The 17,701-nt window shown below is 39.4% G+C and overlaps 1 protein-coding gene across 4 annotated transcripts; it reads left to right on the plus strand.

The window, feature by feature from the left end:
* Positions 1 to 1,010: 1,010 nt before the first annotated feature.
* LOC109072575 (proline-rich protein 36-like) lies at positions 1,011 to 15,986 on the plus strand. 4 transcript variants are annotated; one of them, XM_042759051.1, is made up of 13 exons: positions 1,011 to 1,662; positions 2,427 to 2,607; positions 4,024 to 4,163; positions 4,646 to 4,748; positions 5,192 to 5,360; positions 6,408 to 8,288; positions 8,377 to 9,170; positions 10,066 to 10,225; positions 11,638 to 11,777; positions 12,920 to 13,534; positions 15,289 to 15,338; positions 15,434 to 15,482; positions 15,557 to 15,986. In XM_042759051.1, the coding sequence occupies exons 3-13, from the start codon at positions 4,048 to 4,050 to the stop codon at positions 15,614 to 15,616; spliced, it is 4,137 nt and encodes a 1,378-aa protein (XP_042614985.1). In that variant the 5' UTR covers positions 1,011 to 1,662; positions 2,427 to 2,607; positions 4,024 to 4,047; the 3' UTR covers positions 15,617 to 15,986. The 4 variants fall into 4 exon arrangements, with proteins under 4 accessions (XP_042614985.1, XP_042614982.1, XP_042614983.1 ...); XM_042759048.1 differs by having other exon boundaries at positions 1,014 to 1,662; positions 6,405 to 8,288; positions 15,557 to 15,985; XM_042759049.1 differs by having other exon boundaries at positions 1,014 to 1,346; positions 6,405 to 8,288; positions 15,557 to 15,985.
* The last annotated feature ends 1,715 nt before the right edge of the window (positions 15,987 to 17,701 follow it).

Here is a 17,701-nt window from a genome sequence, read left to right on the forward strand (position 1 = left end):
TCCCACCGTTTAATTGCTTTAACTGATGTATTCTATTAGGTGCAACACGAGGTGACCCGTAACTCTCTCTCAGCTGATTCTCGTCAGTATTCTGAAACTCTTCCGAACACTAGAGTTAAGTAGTTAAACTCGCATGGTGCAAAGCGTGCAATGTATTGCCTAGCAACAGCGCAAGTGGGATGCGCGTGAGGTTAGCGAATAGAAAGCCCAAATACTGTTTCCAGGAGCAGGGCACCGCTCGCGCTGAGACGCTAGAAACACGTCACGATCGGCTGGCTGTTGCTGTGTAGTCTCCCTGCTGCCTAACGCTCATCACCTCCGAGCGAGTAATCCTATTGGCAGGTTATGCTTTTATTCCCCAAAGTTGTGTTTGCCCGACATTCCTTTGAAGTTTGAACAGGTTTACCCCTCGATAACTCCCAAACTTTGTCGAGTTCACCTGCTTTAAACGCAGTAGGAGGCTGATCTGGTTTTTATTTCTGCTCAAGAGACACGCTTTACAAACGCGTATGCTCTGAAACATCTCTTCAGAATATGATTTCCTACATCTTTCCTCCACACTAAGTAGGTTTTATCTGCAATTATACGGGCGAACCATTTTTTTGTTTTCTCAGCTAACTGACACAATAAGGCCAATAAAGACGTGTGTGTGTGTGTGTGTGGAATCATCATTTCATGGCAAGACTACCGGGAAGATCTTTCTCTCAGGATATTCTCGCCTCCTGCTCACTTCGATCAAATATTGCACATTTACAGATTAAGTTCAAGAACATCTAAAGTTAGATGCGGATTTAATTTGAATGGCATTTTGGGACTGATCATAAATTTTTTTTTTTGTTGGTTTTTTTTTTTTTTTTTTTTTTAAATCGTTTAATTATTTTTTTTTTTTTTTTTTTTTTTTACAAAGCGACTTTATGTTTTATAAATCATGGCCATTGAGAAGAGACTGCTACATATCAATAACTTTTGAACTTATTGACATATATGACCGGTTTCTCAAAGTCGAACATCTGAAAGGAAATCCTCTCTGTAGTGATATGAATAAAAGACAAGACTTATTTTACAATATGCAAATATTGCATAATTCTAAAACAATCCCAGGACACATCTACAGAAGTCTATCTAGTTGTTTTGGTGCGTTCTTCTCTGCGAGCAGCTCTCGCGCTCCTCCTAGCGGACATGGAATTGGACGGAATTCCAGACCCGACTGCGCATGCGCGGACGAAAACTCCATGATTTTTTTTTTTTTTTTTTTTTGGCACGGGATCCCAAGGAAAAAATAGGAACTTGGAAACCGAGATAAACTGAAAGCAGCGTCTCAAAGGCATTATCAACCCCTCGCTCGCGTATGTACACTGCGAAGACGCGTAGGAGAGCGCCGGAGCTTTGAATGAAGCGCTCGCACGCTCAGGATTCACGCGAAATTGGACGACGATGGACGGGGCGCAATAAAACCGAGCGTTATTGCTCTTTGTTTTTAAGCAGGACGGCTCGGATGGTGCGCGGGGATGAAGACGCGGGGAAGTGGCTAAAATCGCACGGCGTTGATAACAGCTCCCGCAACGGCGACATTTGCGACTCGAGTGCGTCGAGACGCTCGTTCAGTCTTCAGTCTGCGTTGTGCAGCGCGCCGAAGAAGCAGGAAACTTCGTAAACACAGAGGTACGTAGCCCGCGAGCTAAAGGAAGCTAACAGCGCGTCTACGCGACGCGACAAACTAGAACGCTTCCGATGCAGTGTAACCGAGACCGATTCGTTGGTTATTATCGCAGCGTTATTACGTGTCCAGTAAGCTTACAATACAAATAGGATGGTTAAGAACGGGCCAGCTAGCCGTTTGTTTATTCCTCGGGACGTAACGTTACAGTGTTTAAAAGTAGCAGCGCGATACTCAAGTGAGTAACGTTACATTCCTGTTTTCTTTTCGTGTTCAAGTTCTAGGTTTCCCGAAACTTTGCGTACTTTTATTGCTGGTGGTTTGTTTATTCTTTAGCTCGCTGCTCCAGTCATAGCCCGAGCGTTAGCCGCTTCACAAACCCGCCTTTATGCCGTATTAAAAACCGTTAAAATGATATGGTTTTAGGCTGTGACATCATCTCGATAACTTAAATTTGAATTTTTGTGTTGGCGCGCTGAGTATTAGTTTCAACTGTCACTTTTCACTCTACTGTCAACCATATGTCAAAGTTGTACACTGACAAAAGTACTGTGTTTTTATACTTGTACTCTATTAGTACCATGGTATTTAGTGCCAGATCCCATTAATATGGTGATCAAATACTACTTTGTATATCAACATAGTCGAAATTCTTATTTTTATGGTTTATTTTTCCCATATTTGTATTGAAAATGGTTATAAACCTTTTATATTCTTTACTCATGCAGTGTCGAAGCCACCTGAAATATGTTTTTCTTTATATTTTCAGATTGTCAGCTTCTGGAGAGTTCCATAGAAGCATCCCAGTCTGTTTGAGAGGACCGGAGAGGATTGCGTGTCAAGACGGATTTGTTGTTGTATTGCGTTGTGCTTTGTTAATGCTGCGTAGATGTCCTCCAAAGAGTGTATTTCACGATTGGTGCTGACCAAGGCTGTATAAAAATGAACAGGTACAGCACAAAGTGCCAGCCTAAGTTGCAGAATGTCATTGTACATACTGCAAAGTTTTGGAGTGACAAATGCATTTATTAAATGTAAAGAATACGCATGAACCCATGGTGCGTTTTGGCATTTCTGCCAACATTTTCCCTAGTTGTCCTTTTTTAAGCACAACAAATGTACATGTAAATGTAGTTGTCACTACATGATATCATCTATAATTTATGAACGTGTAAGATATTCAGAATAGTCACAGATTAAAAGCTCAAGTGGAGTGACAACTGTATTTAGCCTAGATGCAGTGTGAACATATTTTCTATTTGAAAATACGTGTGAAGCTTGAGTCAAATCTGGTTTGAAACTGAATCTGGTTAATCAGATCTGGTTTAAAACTAAATCTAGTTAATCAAATCTGGTTTGAATCTAAATCTGGTTCATCAAATGGAGTTTGAAACTGAAAGTGGGTCATCAAATTTGGTTTGAATCTCAATCTTGTTTGAATCTGAATCTGGTTTATCAGATGTGGCTAGAAACTGAACCTGGTTCATCAAATCTGGTTTAAATCTCAATCTGGTTCATCAAATCTTGTTTGAAACTGAATCTGGTTCATCAAATTAGGTTTGAAACCAAATCAGTTTCATCAAATCTGGTTTGAAACTGAATCTGGTTCAAATCAGGTTTGAAACCGAATCTGGTTCATCAAATCAGGTTTGAAACCGAATCATGTTCATCAAATCTGGTTTGAAACCGAATCTGGTTCATCAAATGTAGTTTGAAACTGAAACTGGGTCATCAAATTTGGTTTGAATCTCAATCTTGATTGAATCTGAATCTGATTTGAATCAAAAATCTGGATAATGAAATCTGATTTGAATCTGAATCAGGTTTATCAGATGTGGCTAGAAACTGAACCTGGTTCATCAAATCTGGTTTAAATCTCAATCTGGTTCATCAAATCTGGTTTAAATCTCAATCTGGTTCATCAAATCTGGTTTGAAACTGAATCTGGTTCAAATCAGGTTTGAAACCGAATCAGGTTCATACAATCTGGTTTGAAACCGAATCAGGTTCATACAATCTGGTTTGAAACCGAATCTGGTTCATCAGATCTGGTTTGAAACCGAATCAGGTTAATCAAATCAGGTTTGAAACCGAATCAGGTTAATCAAATCAGGTTTGAAACCGAATCAGGTTCATCAAATCAGGTTTGAAACCGAATCAGGTTCATCAAATCAGGTTTGAAACCGAATCAGGTTAATCAAATCAGGTTTGAAACCGAATCAGGTTCATCAAATCAGGTTTGAAACCGAATCAGGTTCATCAAATCTGGTTTGGAACTGAATCAGGTTCATCAAATCTAGTTTGAAACTGAATCTGGTTGATCAAATCTGGTTTGAAGCTGAATTGGAAGTGGTTTGTGTCTTTAGGAGCTGGATGTGTGTGAGCAGAAAATGACGGGGGACAGTGAGAGTGCAGCAGGAGAAAAAGATGGAGATACGACGCTCATCGCTCAGATCCCGGTTGGCTGGCAGAGGAAGGCGCAAGATGGGGCTGTGTCTTACATCAGGTACGTCCACACCTTACCATGTGTCATTCATAATTGCTGTCCTGATCAAATCTGAACAGTGTTGCTACTAAAAGGAGCATTTTTCAAGTTGCTTCTCCCAAGCAGACTTTCCTCACACGCATGCAACACTAAGTTTGCAGCACTGTTACACTCTATTATAATTAGTGTATAGAATTAGGTTTTTATAGTATAATGCATTTGTCATTCTTACTCTGCTGACGTTGCTGTCATTGCACGGCATTTTAAAGATGATGCAAAAAGATTACGAACCAGCAAACACACAAACGCCATTCTGTGCTTACATTTTAGTATTATGAAATCATGAATAAAAACCATAAAGCTTGTCACCTGCTACTTGTATTCAGTTGTATTGATGTCTGCAGGGTTAGAGGTTGGAACTGAAGTCTTTTTCGAACCAAACAATCAAACCAAGTGTAAATAGAGCTATCAAACATATCAGTCTTTGTCTTTTTCTTCTTCAGCCCAAGTGGTACAGTCCTTCGATCTGTGGATGAGGTGAGGGTGTATCTGCGGACAGACGGCACATGTAAGTGTGGTCTCGAGTGCCCTCTGGTCCCAAATAAGGTGAGATCAACAAAGCCTTCTCATTCATGACGTTTCCAGTATAAACTTAATTGTGTAAAACACTATGATATGAATTCTTGTTGATATGTTGCATGTTTTATTTAGCTATCAGCTTCCAATTATTATCTCAGAAATCTGATTATTTTAAATAGACTTTTTTTTAAGTAGACTATTTTAAGTAGACTAAAGTCCTATATGATTAATACTGGTTTATTTTTTGGAAATGGAAGGTCAAGTTGAGGGAACTGATTTGCAAAATGCACACGCAGTGTCTTCTTTGCTCTTTTTGGCAAATGTCATCCTGGTATTCCATGCATACAGAAAGTTTGCTTACTGTGTGCTGTATAAATATTGCATATTGCATAGTTGTATAATAATATGCAGTTTTAAACACAACTTCATTGCATGCATTAAAAAAAAAGTGTCTTTTTAAATTTATCCAGGTCTTTAATTTTGACCCTGCTGCGATGGTCCAAGCTCCTGGTCATCAGTCAGGGAAAACAGAGGAAGACATGACCAAACTCTGTAACCATCGCAGGAAAGTTGATGCCATGGCGGCGTTATGCCAAAGCATGCAGCCCTCCCATCTTCCCTCGCCGGCTCAAGCCACAGGTATTGCATCTTAATACACACATTATTCCAACACAATGACTTTTTAGAAGGAATATACCAGGTTCTGTGACATGCTGTCATGACGTGTTGAAATGTATATACTGTATGCATATTAGGGATGCTGATGATCAATTAATTGTCACTATCGAGGTCGATTAAGCAGTTTTGGGATGTGAGTGACAATGATGGAGCTGGATCTTTGTGCAAATAATTCACAATGTACAAATTACACTTTTAACGTGATCCAGACTTTAAATTAAAATAGAAACAATACAAAGTCCTTCAACATTGAATGCAATAAAAAATTTTTTAATCAAGTCATGTTTACTTATATTTCCCCACAAAGATGTGCTGTCACTCATAGTTTGTCTTCAGAATCCAGTTCACTGTATTTTCAGTTTTTTTTTTTTAACTTGTAAACTAAACTGCAACCACCGTGTTTCCTTTTTTAAACACATTACTAGCCGGATTAGAGTATGATATGCAGTGCCTATGAAAGTATTCACCCTTGGAGTTTTTCCACATTTGAATCACAGTGGATTTAAAAATGTGTCATTGATCAACTGTTCCTTTGCTGTTCCACTAGTCACAACTTTATAGAAGATTTGCATAAAGAAAGTCACTGTTAAAAGAAGTCATATGACATCTCAGATGCAATTTGCCAGAAGGCATTTCTGAGACATTGAAGCCAACTGGAAGAAGGTTCTGTAGTCTGAGACCAAAATTAACTTTAGTTTAAAGTCATTCACTGTCTTGAAATCTTACTTGAAATGGTGATTTTTTTTGTCATAAATGCCAACCCTCTTTGATTCAGTGTTAAAAGTCCAAAAATAAACATTTGCATTTATGCATTTAGCAGATGCTTCCATCCAAAGCAACTTACAGAAGAGCAACCAAAGCAGTTCATCAAAGAGCCAAAAACATTCATGATATACAATGCTATTTTTGTTAGACATCTTAGATTGGGATTTTTTGGGGGGAAAATGTCTTTAAGTTCAGCTTTCTTCAGTAAGGTGAGTTGTATTGTCTGATTGTTTGTTTAAGGAGGTGTTGTATGCTCAGTGGACGGCAGAGAGGCGAGAGGATCAATGGTGGCTCATGGAGACGGCGCCCACTGCACTTACCCTCAGCCGAGACACAACCAACCCAAATCCAACATTGGCTTTCCTTTGTCCTCTCCCCGTTCTGTTCTGCAAAATGGTTCTGTTAGCCATGCCTCTATTTCTCGGCATTCAGAACAGGGTTCACCTTTAAAGAAACCTCAAACGCCAGTGGGCTGCATGCCTGGTTACCTTAAGCAGCAGTGGAGCCCTCATCCACCACAAAGGACAATACACAACCCCACTTCTCCTAACGGTGTAAAACCAGGTGTACACACGCATATGCATCCTCCAGACCCCTCCAGTTCCTATTCCTTATCCCCCTCTTCATCCTTAGCGCTGAGTGGTCGAGCAGCTTTGCCACACTCCCAGGGAGCAAGTGTTAAGTCGCCCTCTCCTCTGTCACCCTCACGTACCTTGGACACTTTCTCACCCCACCAACGCTCTCGCCACTCTTCGACGTCCTCGCTCTCAGAACACGGGGCCCAAAGGTCCGTCTTCATTCAGGGAGGCAAACCGTTGCAGTCCACCACGCCGTGCTCCTCTCCCAAGCTTCCTCTTGCGCCTTCCAGCCCGTGTAGTCGCTTGGAGGGCATCCTGCAGCACTACAAAGACTGTAGTACCTCCAACACAAGCTCCAGTGCTAATTCTAGCAACCAAAGCAACTATCAGATGTCACAAGCCCCGTCGTTGGTGCATCCCAACGTAGGCGACAAGAGGAACGGACTGAGTTCTCCTCAAGCCCCAAGTCTGCTTGGCCTTCCACTAGGACAGATTCTAAACCAACAGAAGAGCCAGCAAAAGGGCCACATCAACAACTCTTTCCCGGCCAGCAGCCTCCTCTCCGCGGCCGCCAAAGCCCAGCTGGCCAACCAGAAAACTCAGCTCAATGCAGCCGAAGCGCTGGCCGCACTCCCTCTTACGGGCTTGGACAAGGAACAGCAGTCAAAGGTATTGATTAGCACTTTAAACAGTAGCGTCCACCCAACTTCCGCCAGAGCACAGTCCCTGACCGCCCTGTTGCTTCCGCACTGCCCTTCCCCAGCATCCCCTGCTGTCGCTGAGAAAAATTTGCGGCGCAAACGGCAGAGGCGCTCGCCCACCGTTTTGAGCATGCTCAAAGACTCGCAGTTAGTTCGGACCGCAGGAGATCTCTCCGGGCCGCCTCTGCTTATCTCCCCCTGCCTTTTGCCACCTTCTCCTCCCGTACCTCACTTAGACAACCACCGGCTACCTGTCGCTCCTCCGAATGCCTCCAGGTTGCAGGATTCGGAGGAAGGCAGGAAGCCCGGATTTGCTAATTCCCTCCCATCTCCATCCCAGCCCCTTTCCACCCTGCTTCAGCTTCTTAGCATGCAAAGTGCAACCCAGCAATCCAGCGGCGCCACTGCCATGCCTGGCAACAGGCACACAAACACATTGCCCTCTTCACCAAGACCAATCACTCCACAGACGCCCCAGTGTGACGTGCAGTCCACATTACGTTTACTCAACCCCACCCCGCAACCTCAACCCCAAAGCACAGTGCCCATGCCAGAACCTCCTATCCAACAACCCCCATCCCAATCCTTTCCTTTAATGGGTGACGAGACAACCATGAACCTCAAAACAACCTCCAGCAACGCCATCCTGAACTTGAGCCAGCCCCACACGGGCACAACGCCAGACCTCAACAGTTCAATTCTGAGCATGATGAACCAGATGTCCTCAACATACTTGCTACCATTCCTGGAGAAAGGTTGTGGACCCAAAACAACAGAGACTTGTCCTGACCACAGTACCTACCAAATTAACCAGTCAAACCACAGCCAAGCTGTGGAAAGTAAAGGTGAGACTTCTTACCTTTTGTTTCTTGGGGCATTTTTACACGAAATGTGGTTTGGATGGGATGTTTTACACTTGTGTTTTCTCGGCAGGTCCTGAAGAGTCGATGGATCAGCCGGACTCGGACACAAGATTGCTGGGTGGCTGTGAGCCGGACCACAGCCTCTCTCTGCCCAATGCCCCCTCTTCCGACCTTTCTAACCCCACAAATGACCCTGCTGTTTCCCTTGCAGAGGCTTTTCCCTTCATGTCCCAAGAACAGCTCCTCCAGCTTCTTTCCTCCAATGCCGGTCTGCCTTCCCTGCTGCCGCCCTTCCTTGGCTCCCTGCCTTTAGGGGTCTGGACGGGGAGCCAACCTTCGGTGCCCGGCAGTGCCCAAGCCCAGCCAACCAGTGCCATCCTAAACCAGGGCTCTCCTCTCAATGTCCTAAACCAGGGCGAGCTTCCTCTCAACCTCGTGAGCCTGTTAAATCCGCCAGGTTCTGCTGCGCCGCTGCCCCCTGTTGCAGGGCTGGAAGGTGGTGAAAAACCCCCTGGGCTTCAAGCCCTCCTCATGGCTTCGTTGCTGCTCGGCCAGAACCCGGCTGCTATGTTGCCACTACCAGCGCTCAACCTGGAGCTTCCTACACTGCAGCAGGTCTTCGCAGATGGAGTGTCCCTGGAGAAGACCCCCGCTCTGCTGGACTCGGTCCTGATGGGGCCGGGGCTCCTGGAAGCTCTTCAAACTCTAGCTCCCAGCGCAGACGGCCAGTCACTACTTTTTTCCACCTCCCTCACTCCACCCCCTCCCGCCTTCCTGTCCCTCAACCCCGCTCTGCTGGCCGCAGCTCTCGCCCAGACCGAACCCCTACCCAACCACGCACCATCCCCCCCGCCTCATTCTCAGGTACACGCACAGTCGCACAGCTTCGCTACATGTGCACATACAGTCTGCATGCTTCCAATTGATGCATCTGTTTACAATGACAGGGCTTCCCAACCAGATGTTCTCCCCCTAGTGGTTAATCATTGAAGTGCATGGGATCTGTGCAATTTTAATACAAAGGAATAAATACTGGAAAAATAGTTGTCAGGGTTGAGGTTAACCTCAAAATCAAAAGGATTGGACATTATACATTTTTAATTGTGGCATTATTTTCATGACAGTTATGCGCATTTCAGCCACCTACTTGAATGCATTTACTGTAATGAAATATTATTAAATTGTAGCTTCTAAGTCATTGTGTCTGGTGCATGCAAATGTTGTTGTTTTTTTTTAACTTCATTATGAATTTGTTTTGAAAATGTGGTTAATTGTCATGAAATTAATGTAGCACTGCAAAAAATCTTACTGCTGAAGGTATAGTTCACCCAAAAATCTAAATAGTCACCATTTACTCACCCTTATGTTGTTCCAAACTTGTAACCCATTTTAGTTACTTGCGCTTTCAGTGGAGAATACTTTGTGTTTTGAAAACGAACGAAAGTCTTAAGGATTTGGAATGACATGAGGATGAACAAATGACAGAATTTAAATTTTTGGGTGAACTATGCCTTTAATAAAAATAGGCTTTATTTTATTTATGTGAAATATAATTATTTATCTGAATTTTGGAGACGTTTTTACACTCAGAATGTCAATGCAGAAATGCCAGTGCTATTTTACAGGAGTCAAATATCAGGAAAGTTCACCTGATAAAGGTTGGGAGTCCTTGTTTTACGGGTTGTGCCTTTGCAACATTGTTTTGAGACCCGAGTACATGCATCTTGTGCAATACATATATGAATCTGTGTGGCTGTAGGGGACTCTGTCCAGCCCTGCTCTAGTTTCTACCTCGGTGTCCTGCGGCCCTCTGGTGTCCAGCACGGGGCCGGAAGTGTGTGACCCACTGGCTGACCAGGACAAGAACAACACCCAGTCACATCATTTCCTGCCGCCTCTACTCGCCCCCGGGGTTCTTGGTGAGTGGATCAGTCTGTCAATAAAAAATGTGCTAACACTTTACTTAATGCCTTTATGTATAATGCATTATAAAAGTAGTTTTAATGCATTTTATTATGCCTTGTAATGTACCTTATAATGCATCGTACAATCTCGTGAATAATTGCAACTACAGTTAATACATTACAACACTTATCAATTCATTGTTACATTATGGTTATAATTATTTACGACAAGATATAATGTATTACAATGCACATTATGAATAATTATAATGCATTACACCCTTTAATAACCCTTTATAATGCATTCTACACAAAGGCTTTAAGTAAAGTGTTATAATTTTTTAAATGTAGTTACAATTGTTTCGTTTATTACACACACACTGAAGCGCGCGTGACGCTCGCGGTGATTTCAGCGTCTGTCGTCTCACTAAATGAGGATGTCACACATGAACAACATCTCCAGAACTGCTCCGAGAGTCACTTCATGAGCATTTAACCGTTTGATTTCAGTTAAACTAGCGTCATATCACACACACAGAACTGTAAAGGTATTCACGGTAACCCAAAATAAAAGTCCGGTCTATTTTTCAGTAGAATGTTCATAGCCTACTACTACTAATAAAATGAAACCAACATTATTTTTTAATGAATAATCACGCAACATTTCTTCTTCAGGTTTTAATTTAAAGAAGTAAATCCCCTTTGTTTGCCAAAAAATAAAGTTTGCTTAATTTTCAATAATTAAAGGATAAATGAAATTAATGTTTTATGCCTTCATTTGCTAAACAGAAAAATGTAAATACACAACACAGAATTGTGAAAAATTCATAAGGCTACTTTTAAAAAAAAATGTAATAAATTAAGTTGTTTAATGCATTAAAATAATAAGACATGCTAAAACAGATTGTGGTGACAATAAAAAAAATATGGGAAGAAGAAATAAAACATTTCATAGGGCCCGAAACTTTTTGATTAATACAATTTAATTGTAACTATTTAAAAAGTAGTCGAGGAAAAAAAAAAAAAAAAAAAAAAAAAAAATCCAGAAAAATTAAAATGGAAAAAAACGGAATTCGGGAAAAAAATAAAACGGAATTTAGGAAGAAATAGAACGATTTCATAGGGCCGCATTGAATCATTCTTTTCTCGTTACTGTTGGCATATTGTCAAAGTGTCTAATTCTAACGTTCGGTGATATTTCTATTCAAAATCGTGATTCCCTGATTTATAATATATACAATCGTGTCAAAACATTGAATTCGAATCAATCAATAAAATCAGAAAAATCATCCAGCCCTGCTACTAATGGTCCTCTTGTAATTAGCTTCCCCCAGTGTCTTCTTCATGAATAAGCATCAGTTTGCGTGAGTGTTTGAGCTGCAGCTGATGATGATGATGATGATGAAGGTGTTTCTCTCTGTGCTCAGGTGAGCTCGCAGCTCTAGGGAACATCAGCAGTCTTCACGGTTTATTGGGAGCCGGAGCGCTGCTTCTGCCTCAGGGCCAGTCTCTGAGCGTCCCGCTAGCACAGAACCAGACCGCGCTCAACCCGCTCACCTGTCTGCAGGTAAACTCACAGACGCCACTCTACACACCTGAGAGCATCAGTGCTGTAAAAGCCACCAGTTCAGAGCGTCTTCACCACCTTTCACAAACTTTACTGTCATTTATTTGCATTTATTTGATCAAAAATACAGCAAAAAATTATAAAATATTATTACAATTTCAGACAGCTGTTTTTTATGTGAATATCTGTTAAAGTGTAATATATTTCTCTGAATTTTCAGCATCATTCCTCCAGTCTCATGATCTTCAGAACTCATTCTAATGTGCTGATTTATTATCAGTGTTGGAAAGAAACATGTTATGCTGCTTCATATTATTGTTTTTGTAACCTGTGATACTTTTTTCAGGATTCTTTGACGATTGAAAAGTTAAAAAGAACAGCATTTATTTAAAATAGAAGTCTTTTCTAACAATATACACTAAGTTTGGAGTCAGTACATTTGTATTCTTTCTATTTTTGAAAGAAATTTAAACTCAGCAAGGATGTTAAATTAAGAAGTGATCGCAAAGATTTATATTGTTAGATTTTTTTTTATATATATATTTTGAATAAATGCTGTTCTTTTTAACTTTTTATTCATCAAAGAATCCTGAAAAAAGTATCACAGTTTCCAATATTGTGCAGCACAACATTGATAATTCTAATAATAAATCATCATATTAGAATGATTTCTGAAGATCATGTGACACTTTATACTGGAGTAATGATGATGGAAATACAGCTTTGCATCACAGAAATAAATTATATTTTGAAGGATATTGAAATAGAAAGCATTATTTTATATTGTAATGACATTTTGCAAGATTACCGTTTTATTTTCTGTATTTTTGATCAAATAAATGCAGCCTTTATGAGCAGAAGATACTTCTTCTTAAAATACATTACAAGTCTTACTGATCCCAAATTTTTGACCCGTTGTGTGTGTTTGCATATATATATATATATATATATATATTTTTTTTTTTTTTTTCTTTTTTTTTTCTTAATGTATCCATTATTAAATCCGTATTTTTTTTTTTACATTCTTTTTAATAATCATGAAATTCATACGTTGAGCCGAGTGTGTATTTCACTGTAAGATGTTTAAACAATCACGTGAGAGCTGAATCAGTCAGTGTTTATGGGTGTGTTGTCATTCTCAGCTGGCGATGGCGCCGGAGCTCCTGGGAGAGAAGCATGAGACGCCTCCGTCACAGGAACAGCTTCCGTCGGCTCAGATGTCCCAGGGTTCCCTGCTCGACCCGCTCCAGACGCCGCTGCAGCAGAGAGAGTCCTCCACGGGCTGCGGTCAGGGACTGTTTGACCCGTACGGCTCCTTCATGGACACCATCTACACGTCCTTCCTGCAGGTCAGCGAGCGTGGCTCCGACTCGACGCCGCTGTCGTACCCCGAGCTCCCGCCGCTCCTCCAGCAGACCAGCGCCCCGCCGTCCCTCAGCCCGCGCCGCGCCTGTTCCGTCCACAACCCGGACCTGTCCCGCCTCGGCATGGACACGGCGCAGTCCCCGGCCCGCGGGACGCCCAAACTCAGCGAGGACCCGTCCACGCCGCCGCCCTGCAAACCCGCGGGAGACGACGCCCTGGAGGAGGCCAAGACCGACGGCTCAACTACAGTGTGCCTCTACAGCAACGGGATCGGCTCCGGAGCGGAGGGACGAGGAGATGATGAAGAGGAGGATGGACGAAGGCCGCAGGGGTATTTGAGTCCGGGAGAGCGGCTCAGAGAGGCAGCCGAGGACATCAGAGACGCAGAGCAGGTCAGCAAGCGCTTTTATATACTATCATAGTGTTTATTCTTATTTTGAATTAGCTTTTATTTTAGATTTTCAAGTTTTCATTTCAATTTTTCTATTTAGCTGTACATTACTTTTAATTTCATTATTTTAGTAATTTTGCAATCAGTTTATATTATTTGTATGTCTTTTTAATATTTATATTTAACTTTGTTATTTTTATTTCAATTTAATGTTTTGTGATTTTGTGTGTACTTATTTTAAAATATTTCTATTTAGCTTTATTTTTTAGTTTTAGTGGTCATTCTTTCTTTTTTTATATTTCTATTTAGCTTTGAATTATTTTTAAGTTTGTCATTTTATGCACTTTTGTCATTTTTAGTTTTTTATTATATTTCTATTTAGCTTTGTTATTTTTAATATACAAGTGTTTTTATATACTATCATAGTATTTATTCTTATTTTGAATTAGCTTTTATTTTTACATTTATTTTTATATTATTTATTTTTACAAGTTTATTTTGTTTCATACATTTTTTATTTTTTTCTATTTAAGCTGTACGTTACTTTTATTTAAATTTTTAGTAATTTTGCAATGAGTTTATCATTTTTATTTGTATTTTTAATATTTCTATTTAGCTTTTTTATTTTTAAGTTTTAGTAGTTGTCATGCCTTTTGTCTTTTTTATATTTCTATTTAGCTTTGAATTATTTTTAAGTTTTACGTTTGTCATTTCATGCGCTTTTGTCATTTTTAGTAAATATAGATATATTAAAAATATATTTCTATTTAGCTTTGTTGCTTTTTTTCAGCTTAAGTTTTAGTTAGGGTTATGGTTAATCTTTTAATATTTCTGTTTATTATTATTTATTATTATTATTTTAAATATTTCTGTTCACCTTTAAGTTATGTTTTATTTCACTCTAAGTTTTGGTAATATTATGTGTGCTTGACATTTTTAATTAGTGTTTTCTATATTTCTGTTTACCATTAAGTTTTTATTTTTATATATATATATATTATTTTTTTTCCTCTATTTTGTTACTTTTCATTCAGTGTAAGTTTTAATATTTTATGTTCTTTTATCATTTCTATTAGCTTTCTGTTTGCTTTAGTTTCAGTTTTAGTCATTTTGTTGCATGCTTTTGTCATTATTGTTATTTATTTTGCTTGACTTTAATGGATGGAGTAAAACAAGAGGGTAGTTAGTAGATTTTAATAGAAGTTTGTAACTTACAAAACCATTGTTAAAACAAAAAGTTAACATAAATTATTTTTAAAATGATTTTGAAAACATAAAACCCTGACGACCATAGTATGCTATATAATAGTGACTTTTTAAAAATTTATTTTATTCATTATGTGATCAAACTGCCAATAGAACCACAAGATAAAATTAAGTTGCTTTATTTTCACTCTAAGTTTTAGTAATATTTGTAGTTTTTAGTTAAATAGTTTTTTAAAATTCTATTTACCTTTAAGTTAGTTTTCTTTTTTTCAGTTTGTATTTTTTTTTTGTGCTTGTCATATTTATTTATATTTTTTTATTTAGCTTTAAAATGCTTTTCTTTAAGTGTTAGTTTTAATCATTTTGTTTGGTTTCAAAATAATGTAAGATTATTATTATTATTATTATTTAATAATAAAGTAATACTTTCTAGATGAATAAGGTCATGTGACGACAATAACAGCATACTACTGTCTGAAGTGTTTATTATGCACACTGAGCAGTGCACTAGTGTTTATTTCTGTGTTCTTTCTCTCCGTCTGCGCTCAGGCTGAAGATGTGCACACAGGAGCCAGAAGGGGGCGCAAGAGGAAACAGACGTGAGTGCAGCCGTCCAGAACTCAACACGTTCGTTCACGCGTGTGAAGCGCTTTGTGTTTTACTCTCCTCCTCTTCTTCTTCTTCTTCCTGTCAGGCTGCGGAGAGGAGCGGAGCTGGCGGAGAGCATCATCGAGGAGCCGATGGTGAGTCAAACACACGCCGCGCACACCTCACGCCGTGAGCCGCATTAACTCGTGTCTGATGTGTTGTGATGCAGATAGCGCCGTCCAGACCCGCGCGGCCCGCCAGAGTGAAGAGGCGCCGCGTCGTCCGATAGATCCCGCCGTACTTTCCCGCCAACACCAGCACTGTTTCCATGGCAACACCGCACTGTGAAGAGTCTCCGTGATCCGCTCCTCCTCGAATGCGACTGATGCTACATTGTTACATTTGCAAACAGTTACCAGGCAACCAATGATAACTATTGATAAATTGTTTCATCAGTTTAGGAATAGTTATTGTTCGTTAACTTCTTGTTTCGTGATTGACAGCTCTGATTTAAAGGAATAGTTCTGGCAAAAATTAAAATGAGCTGTAAATGTGTTCAGTGTCTCATCAGTGGATGCTCTGCAGTGAATGGGTGCCGTCAGAATGAGAGTCCAAACAGCTGATAAAAACATCACAATAATCCACAAGTAATCCACAGCACTCCAGTCCATCAGTTAACATCTGGAGAAGACAAAAGATGAAACACATCCAGCATTAAGATGTTTTTAACTCAAATACATTGAGTCTATAATCCATAATAACACTTCCTCCAGTGACAAAGTATTCTTGGTGTGAATCAGGAGAGAAATCTGCACAGATCAAGCAGCGTGTTAAACAGCTCTAAACAAATATGTGTCTGGATTCTGATGTGAGAGACAACAGCAGATGTACTTTTTCACTGCAGGAAGTGTTATTATGGATTATAGACTCTATGTTTTTGAGTTAAGGTCTTGTTTTTTATTGGTGTGTTTTGTTTTTTGTGTTCTCCAGATGTTAACTGATGGACTGGAGTGCTGTGGATTACTTGTGGATTATTGTGATGTTTTTATCAGCTGTTTGGACTCTCATTCTGACGGCACCCATTCACTGCAAAGGATGGAATCATACATTTTTTGATTGAACTGTTACTTTAAGATTCACTCCCGTCAGTCTTCAGATGCTCGTTTATGTGTCCAAAAATCCCTTGGACGCTGAATCTGTCCCGACTCATGTTATATCATTTAATAACCCATAATGCACCTCATGAACCTTTTTCAGCCCCAGACTCGTTCAGTAGTTCACACTCCTCCAAACGCATCAGACCAATGACCAAATCTCTCTCATCACTCCATGTTTTGTCTTTGCAGGGCCGTATATATATATATATTTTCTGTGTGTATACGTGTGTGTGTGTGTGTGTGTGTGTGTGTGTGTGTGTGTGTTACAGGAGTGTATCTGTAGGTTTTAGGGCCTTTAGTCGTGGATCTGCACAGAGCTCATCAACACAGGCACAAGAATATACTGAATATTTAAAATAATGATTTAATAACGAGGCTGATTATGCAATTTTACTATTGAATTTATGTATATATGTACAGTTTTAGTATTTTATTTTGTACACCTTTTTTAGGAAAAAATGATCAATTTGTAAAATATTTCTCCTGCAGAGAAACCTTTCCTTTCTCATATTCATGTTTGATTTGTAAAGAAAATACTTTGAGAATTGTGAACGAGTAGCATTTTCTTTTTTATTGGGAGTTGATTTTTTTTTTTTTTTTTTTAATTTAACAAATTAAACCATTTTAAATGATGTAAGTTCTCTTCTGATTCTTTTAGTGATTTTTACACAGTGTTTCACAGCAGTGTCTTTAGGTCCTGTTGAACTATAAATATAATGGAAATATACTTCATGTAGAGTTAAATTCCATCATTTACTCCAAACCTGTACGATGTTCTGCTTCGGAAGATGAAACATTTTTATAAGATAAAAAAAAGCATTGACTGTAATTGTATGGACAAAAGTAACATTTTTCAGTAACATTTAAAATATTTCACTAACACTTTAGAAAACTGTCACTTTTTATTTATAATTTTTTTAATCATTCTTAACCTTAACTAAAAAATGCAGTTGTTTATTCCTATTCGTTTATCAGTAAATCAATGTAAGAAATACAACTTACATTTTTTTTTTTAGAAATATTAAAATTAACGTTTAGCATCAACTACGATTGCTAAAAGCTTTAGAAGTATTGTTCATAGTTCATGTTAATATAGTCAACTATTAACAAAGTTTTACTAATATATTTCTCTGTTGGAAAGAGTTTCAGAAAAGTCCTATGGGTTTTGAAAAGGGAATTTTATGTATATATATTCACCTTTAACATCTGACTGGCAA

The sequence above is a fragment of the Cyprinus carpio genome, chromosome A6 (genome assembly GCF_018340385.1).
Source record: "Cyprinus carpio isolate SPL01 chromosome A6, ASM1834038v1, whole genome shotgun sequence".
In the NCBI taxonomy this organism is placed as follows: domain Eukaryota; kingdom Metazoa; phylum Chordata; class Actinopteri; order Cypriniformes; family Cyprinidae; genus Cyprinus; species Cyprinus carpio.

Excerpts from the sequence above, each read along its gene's own strand:
- LOC109072575 (XM_042759048.1), top strand. The coding sequence starts at position 4,048 with ATGACGGGGGACAGTGAGAGTGCAGCAGGAGAAAAAGATGGAGATACG. Across the intron at positions 11,778-12,919 it reads ACCCGCTCACCTGTCTGCAG|CTGGCGATGGCGCCGGAGCT; the intron begins GTAAACTCACAG and ends TGTCATTCTCAG. Across the intron at positions 15,483-15,556 it reads GCATCATCGAGGAGCCGATG|ATAGCGCCGTCCAGACCCGC; the intron begins GTGAGTCAAACA and ends GTTGTGATGCAG.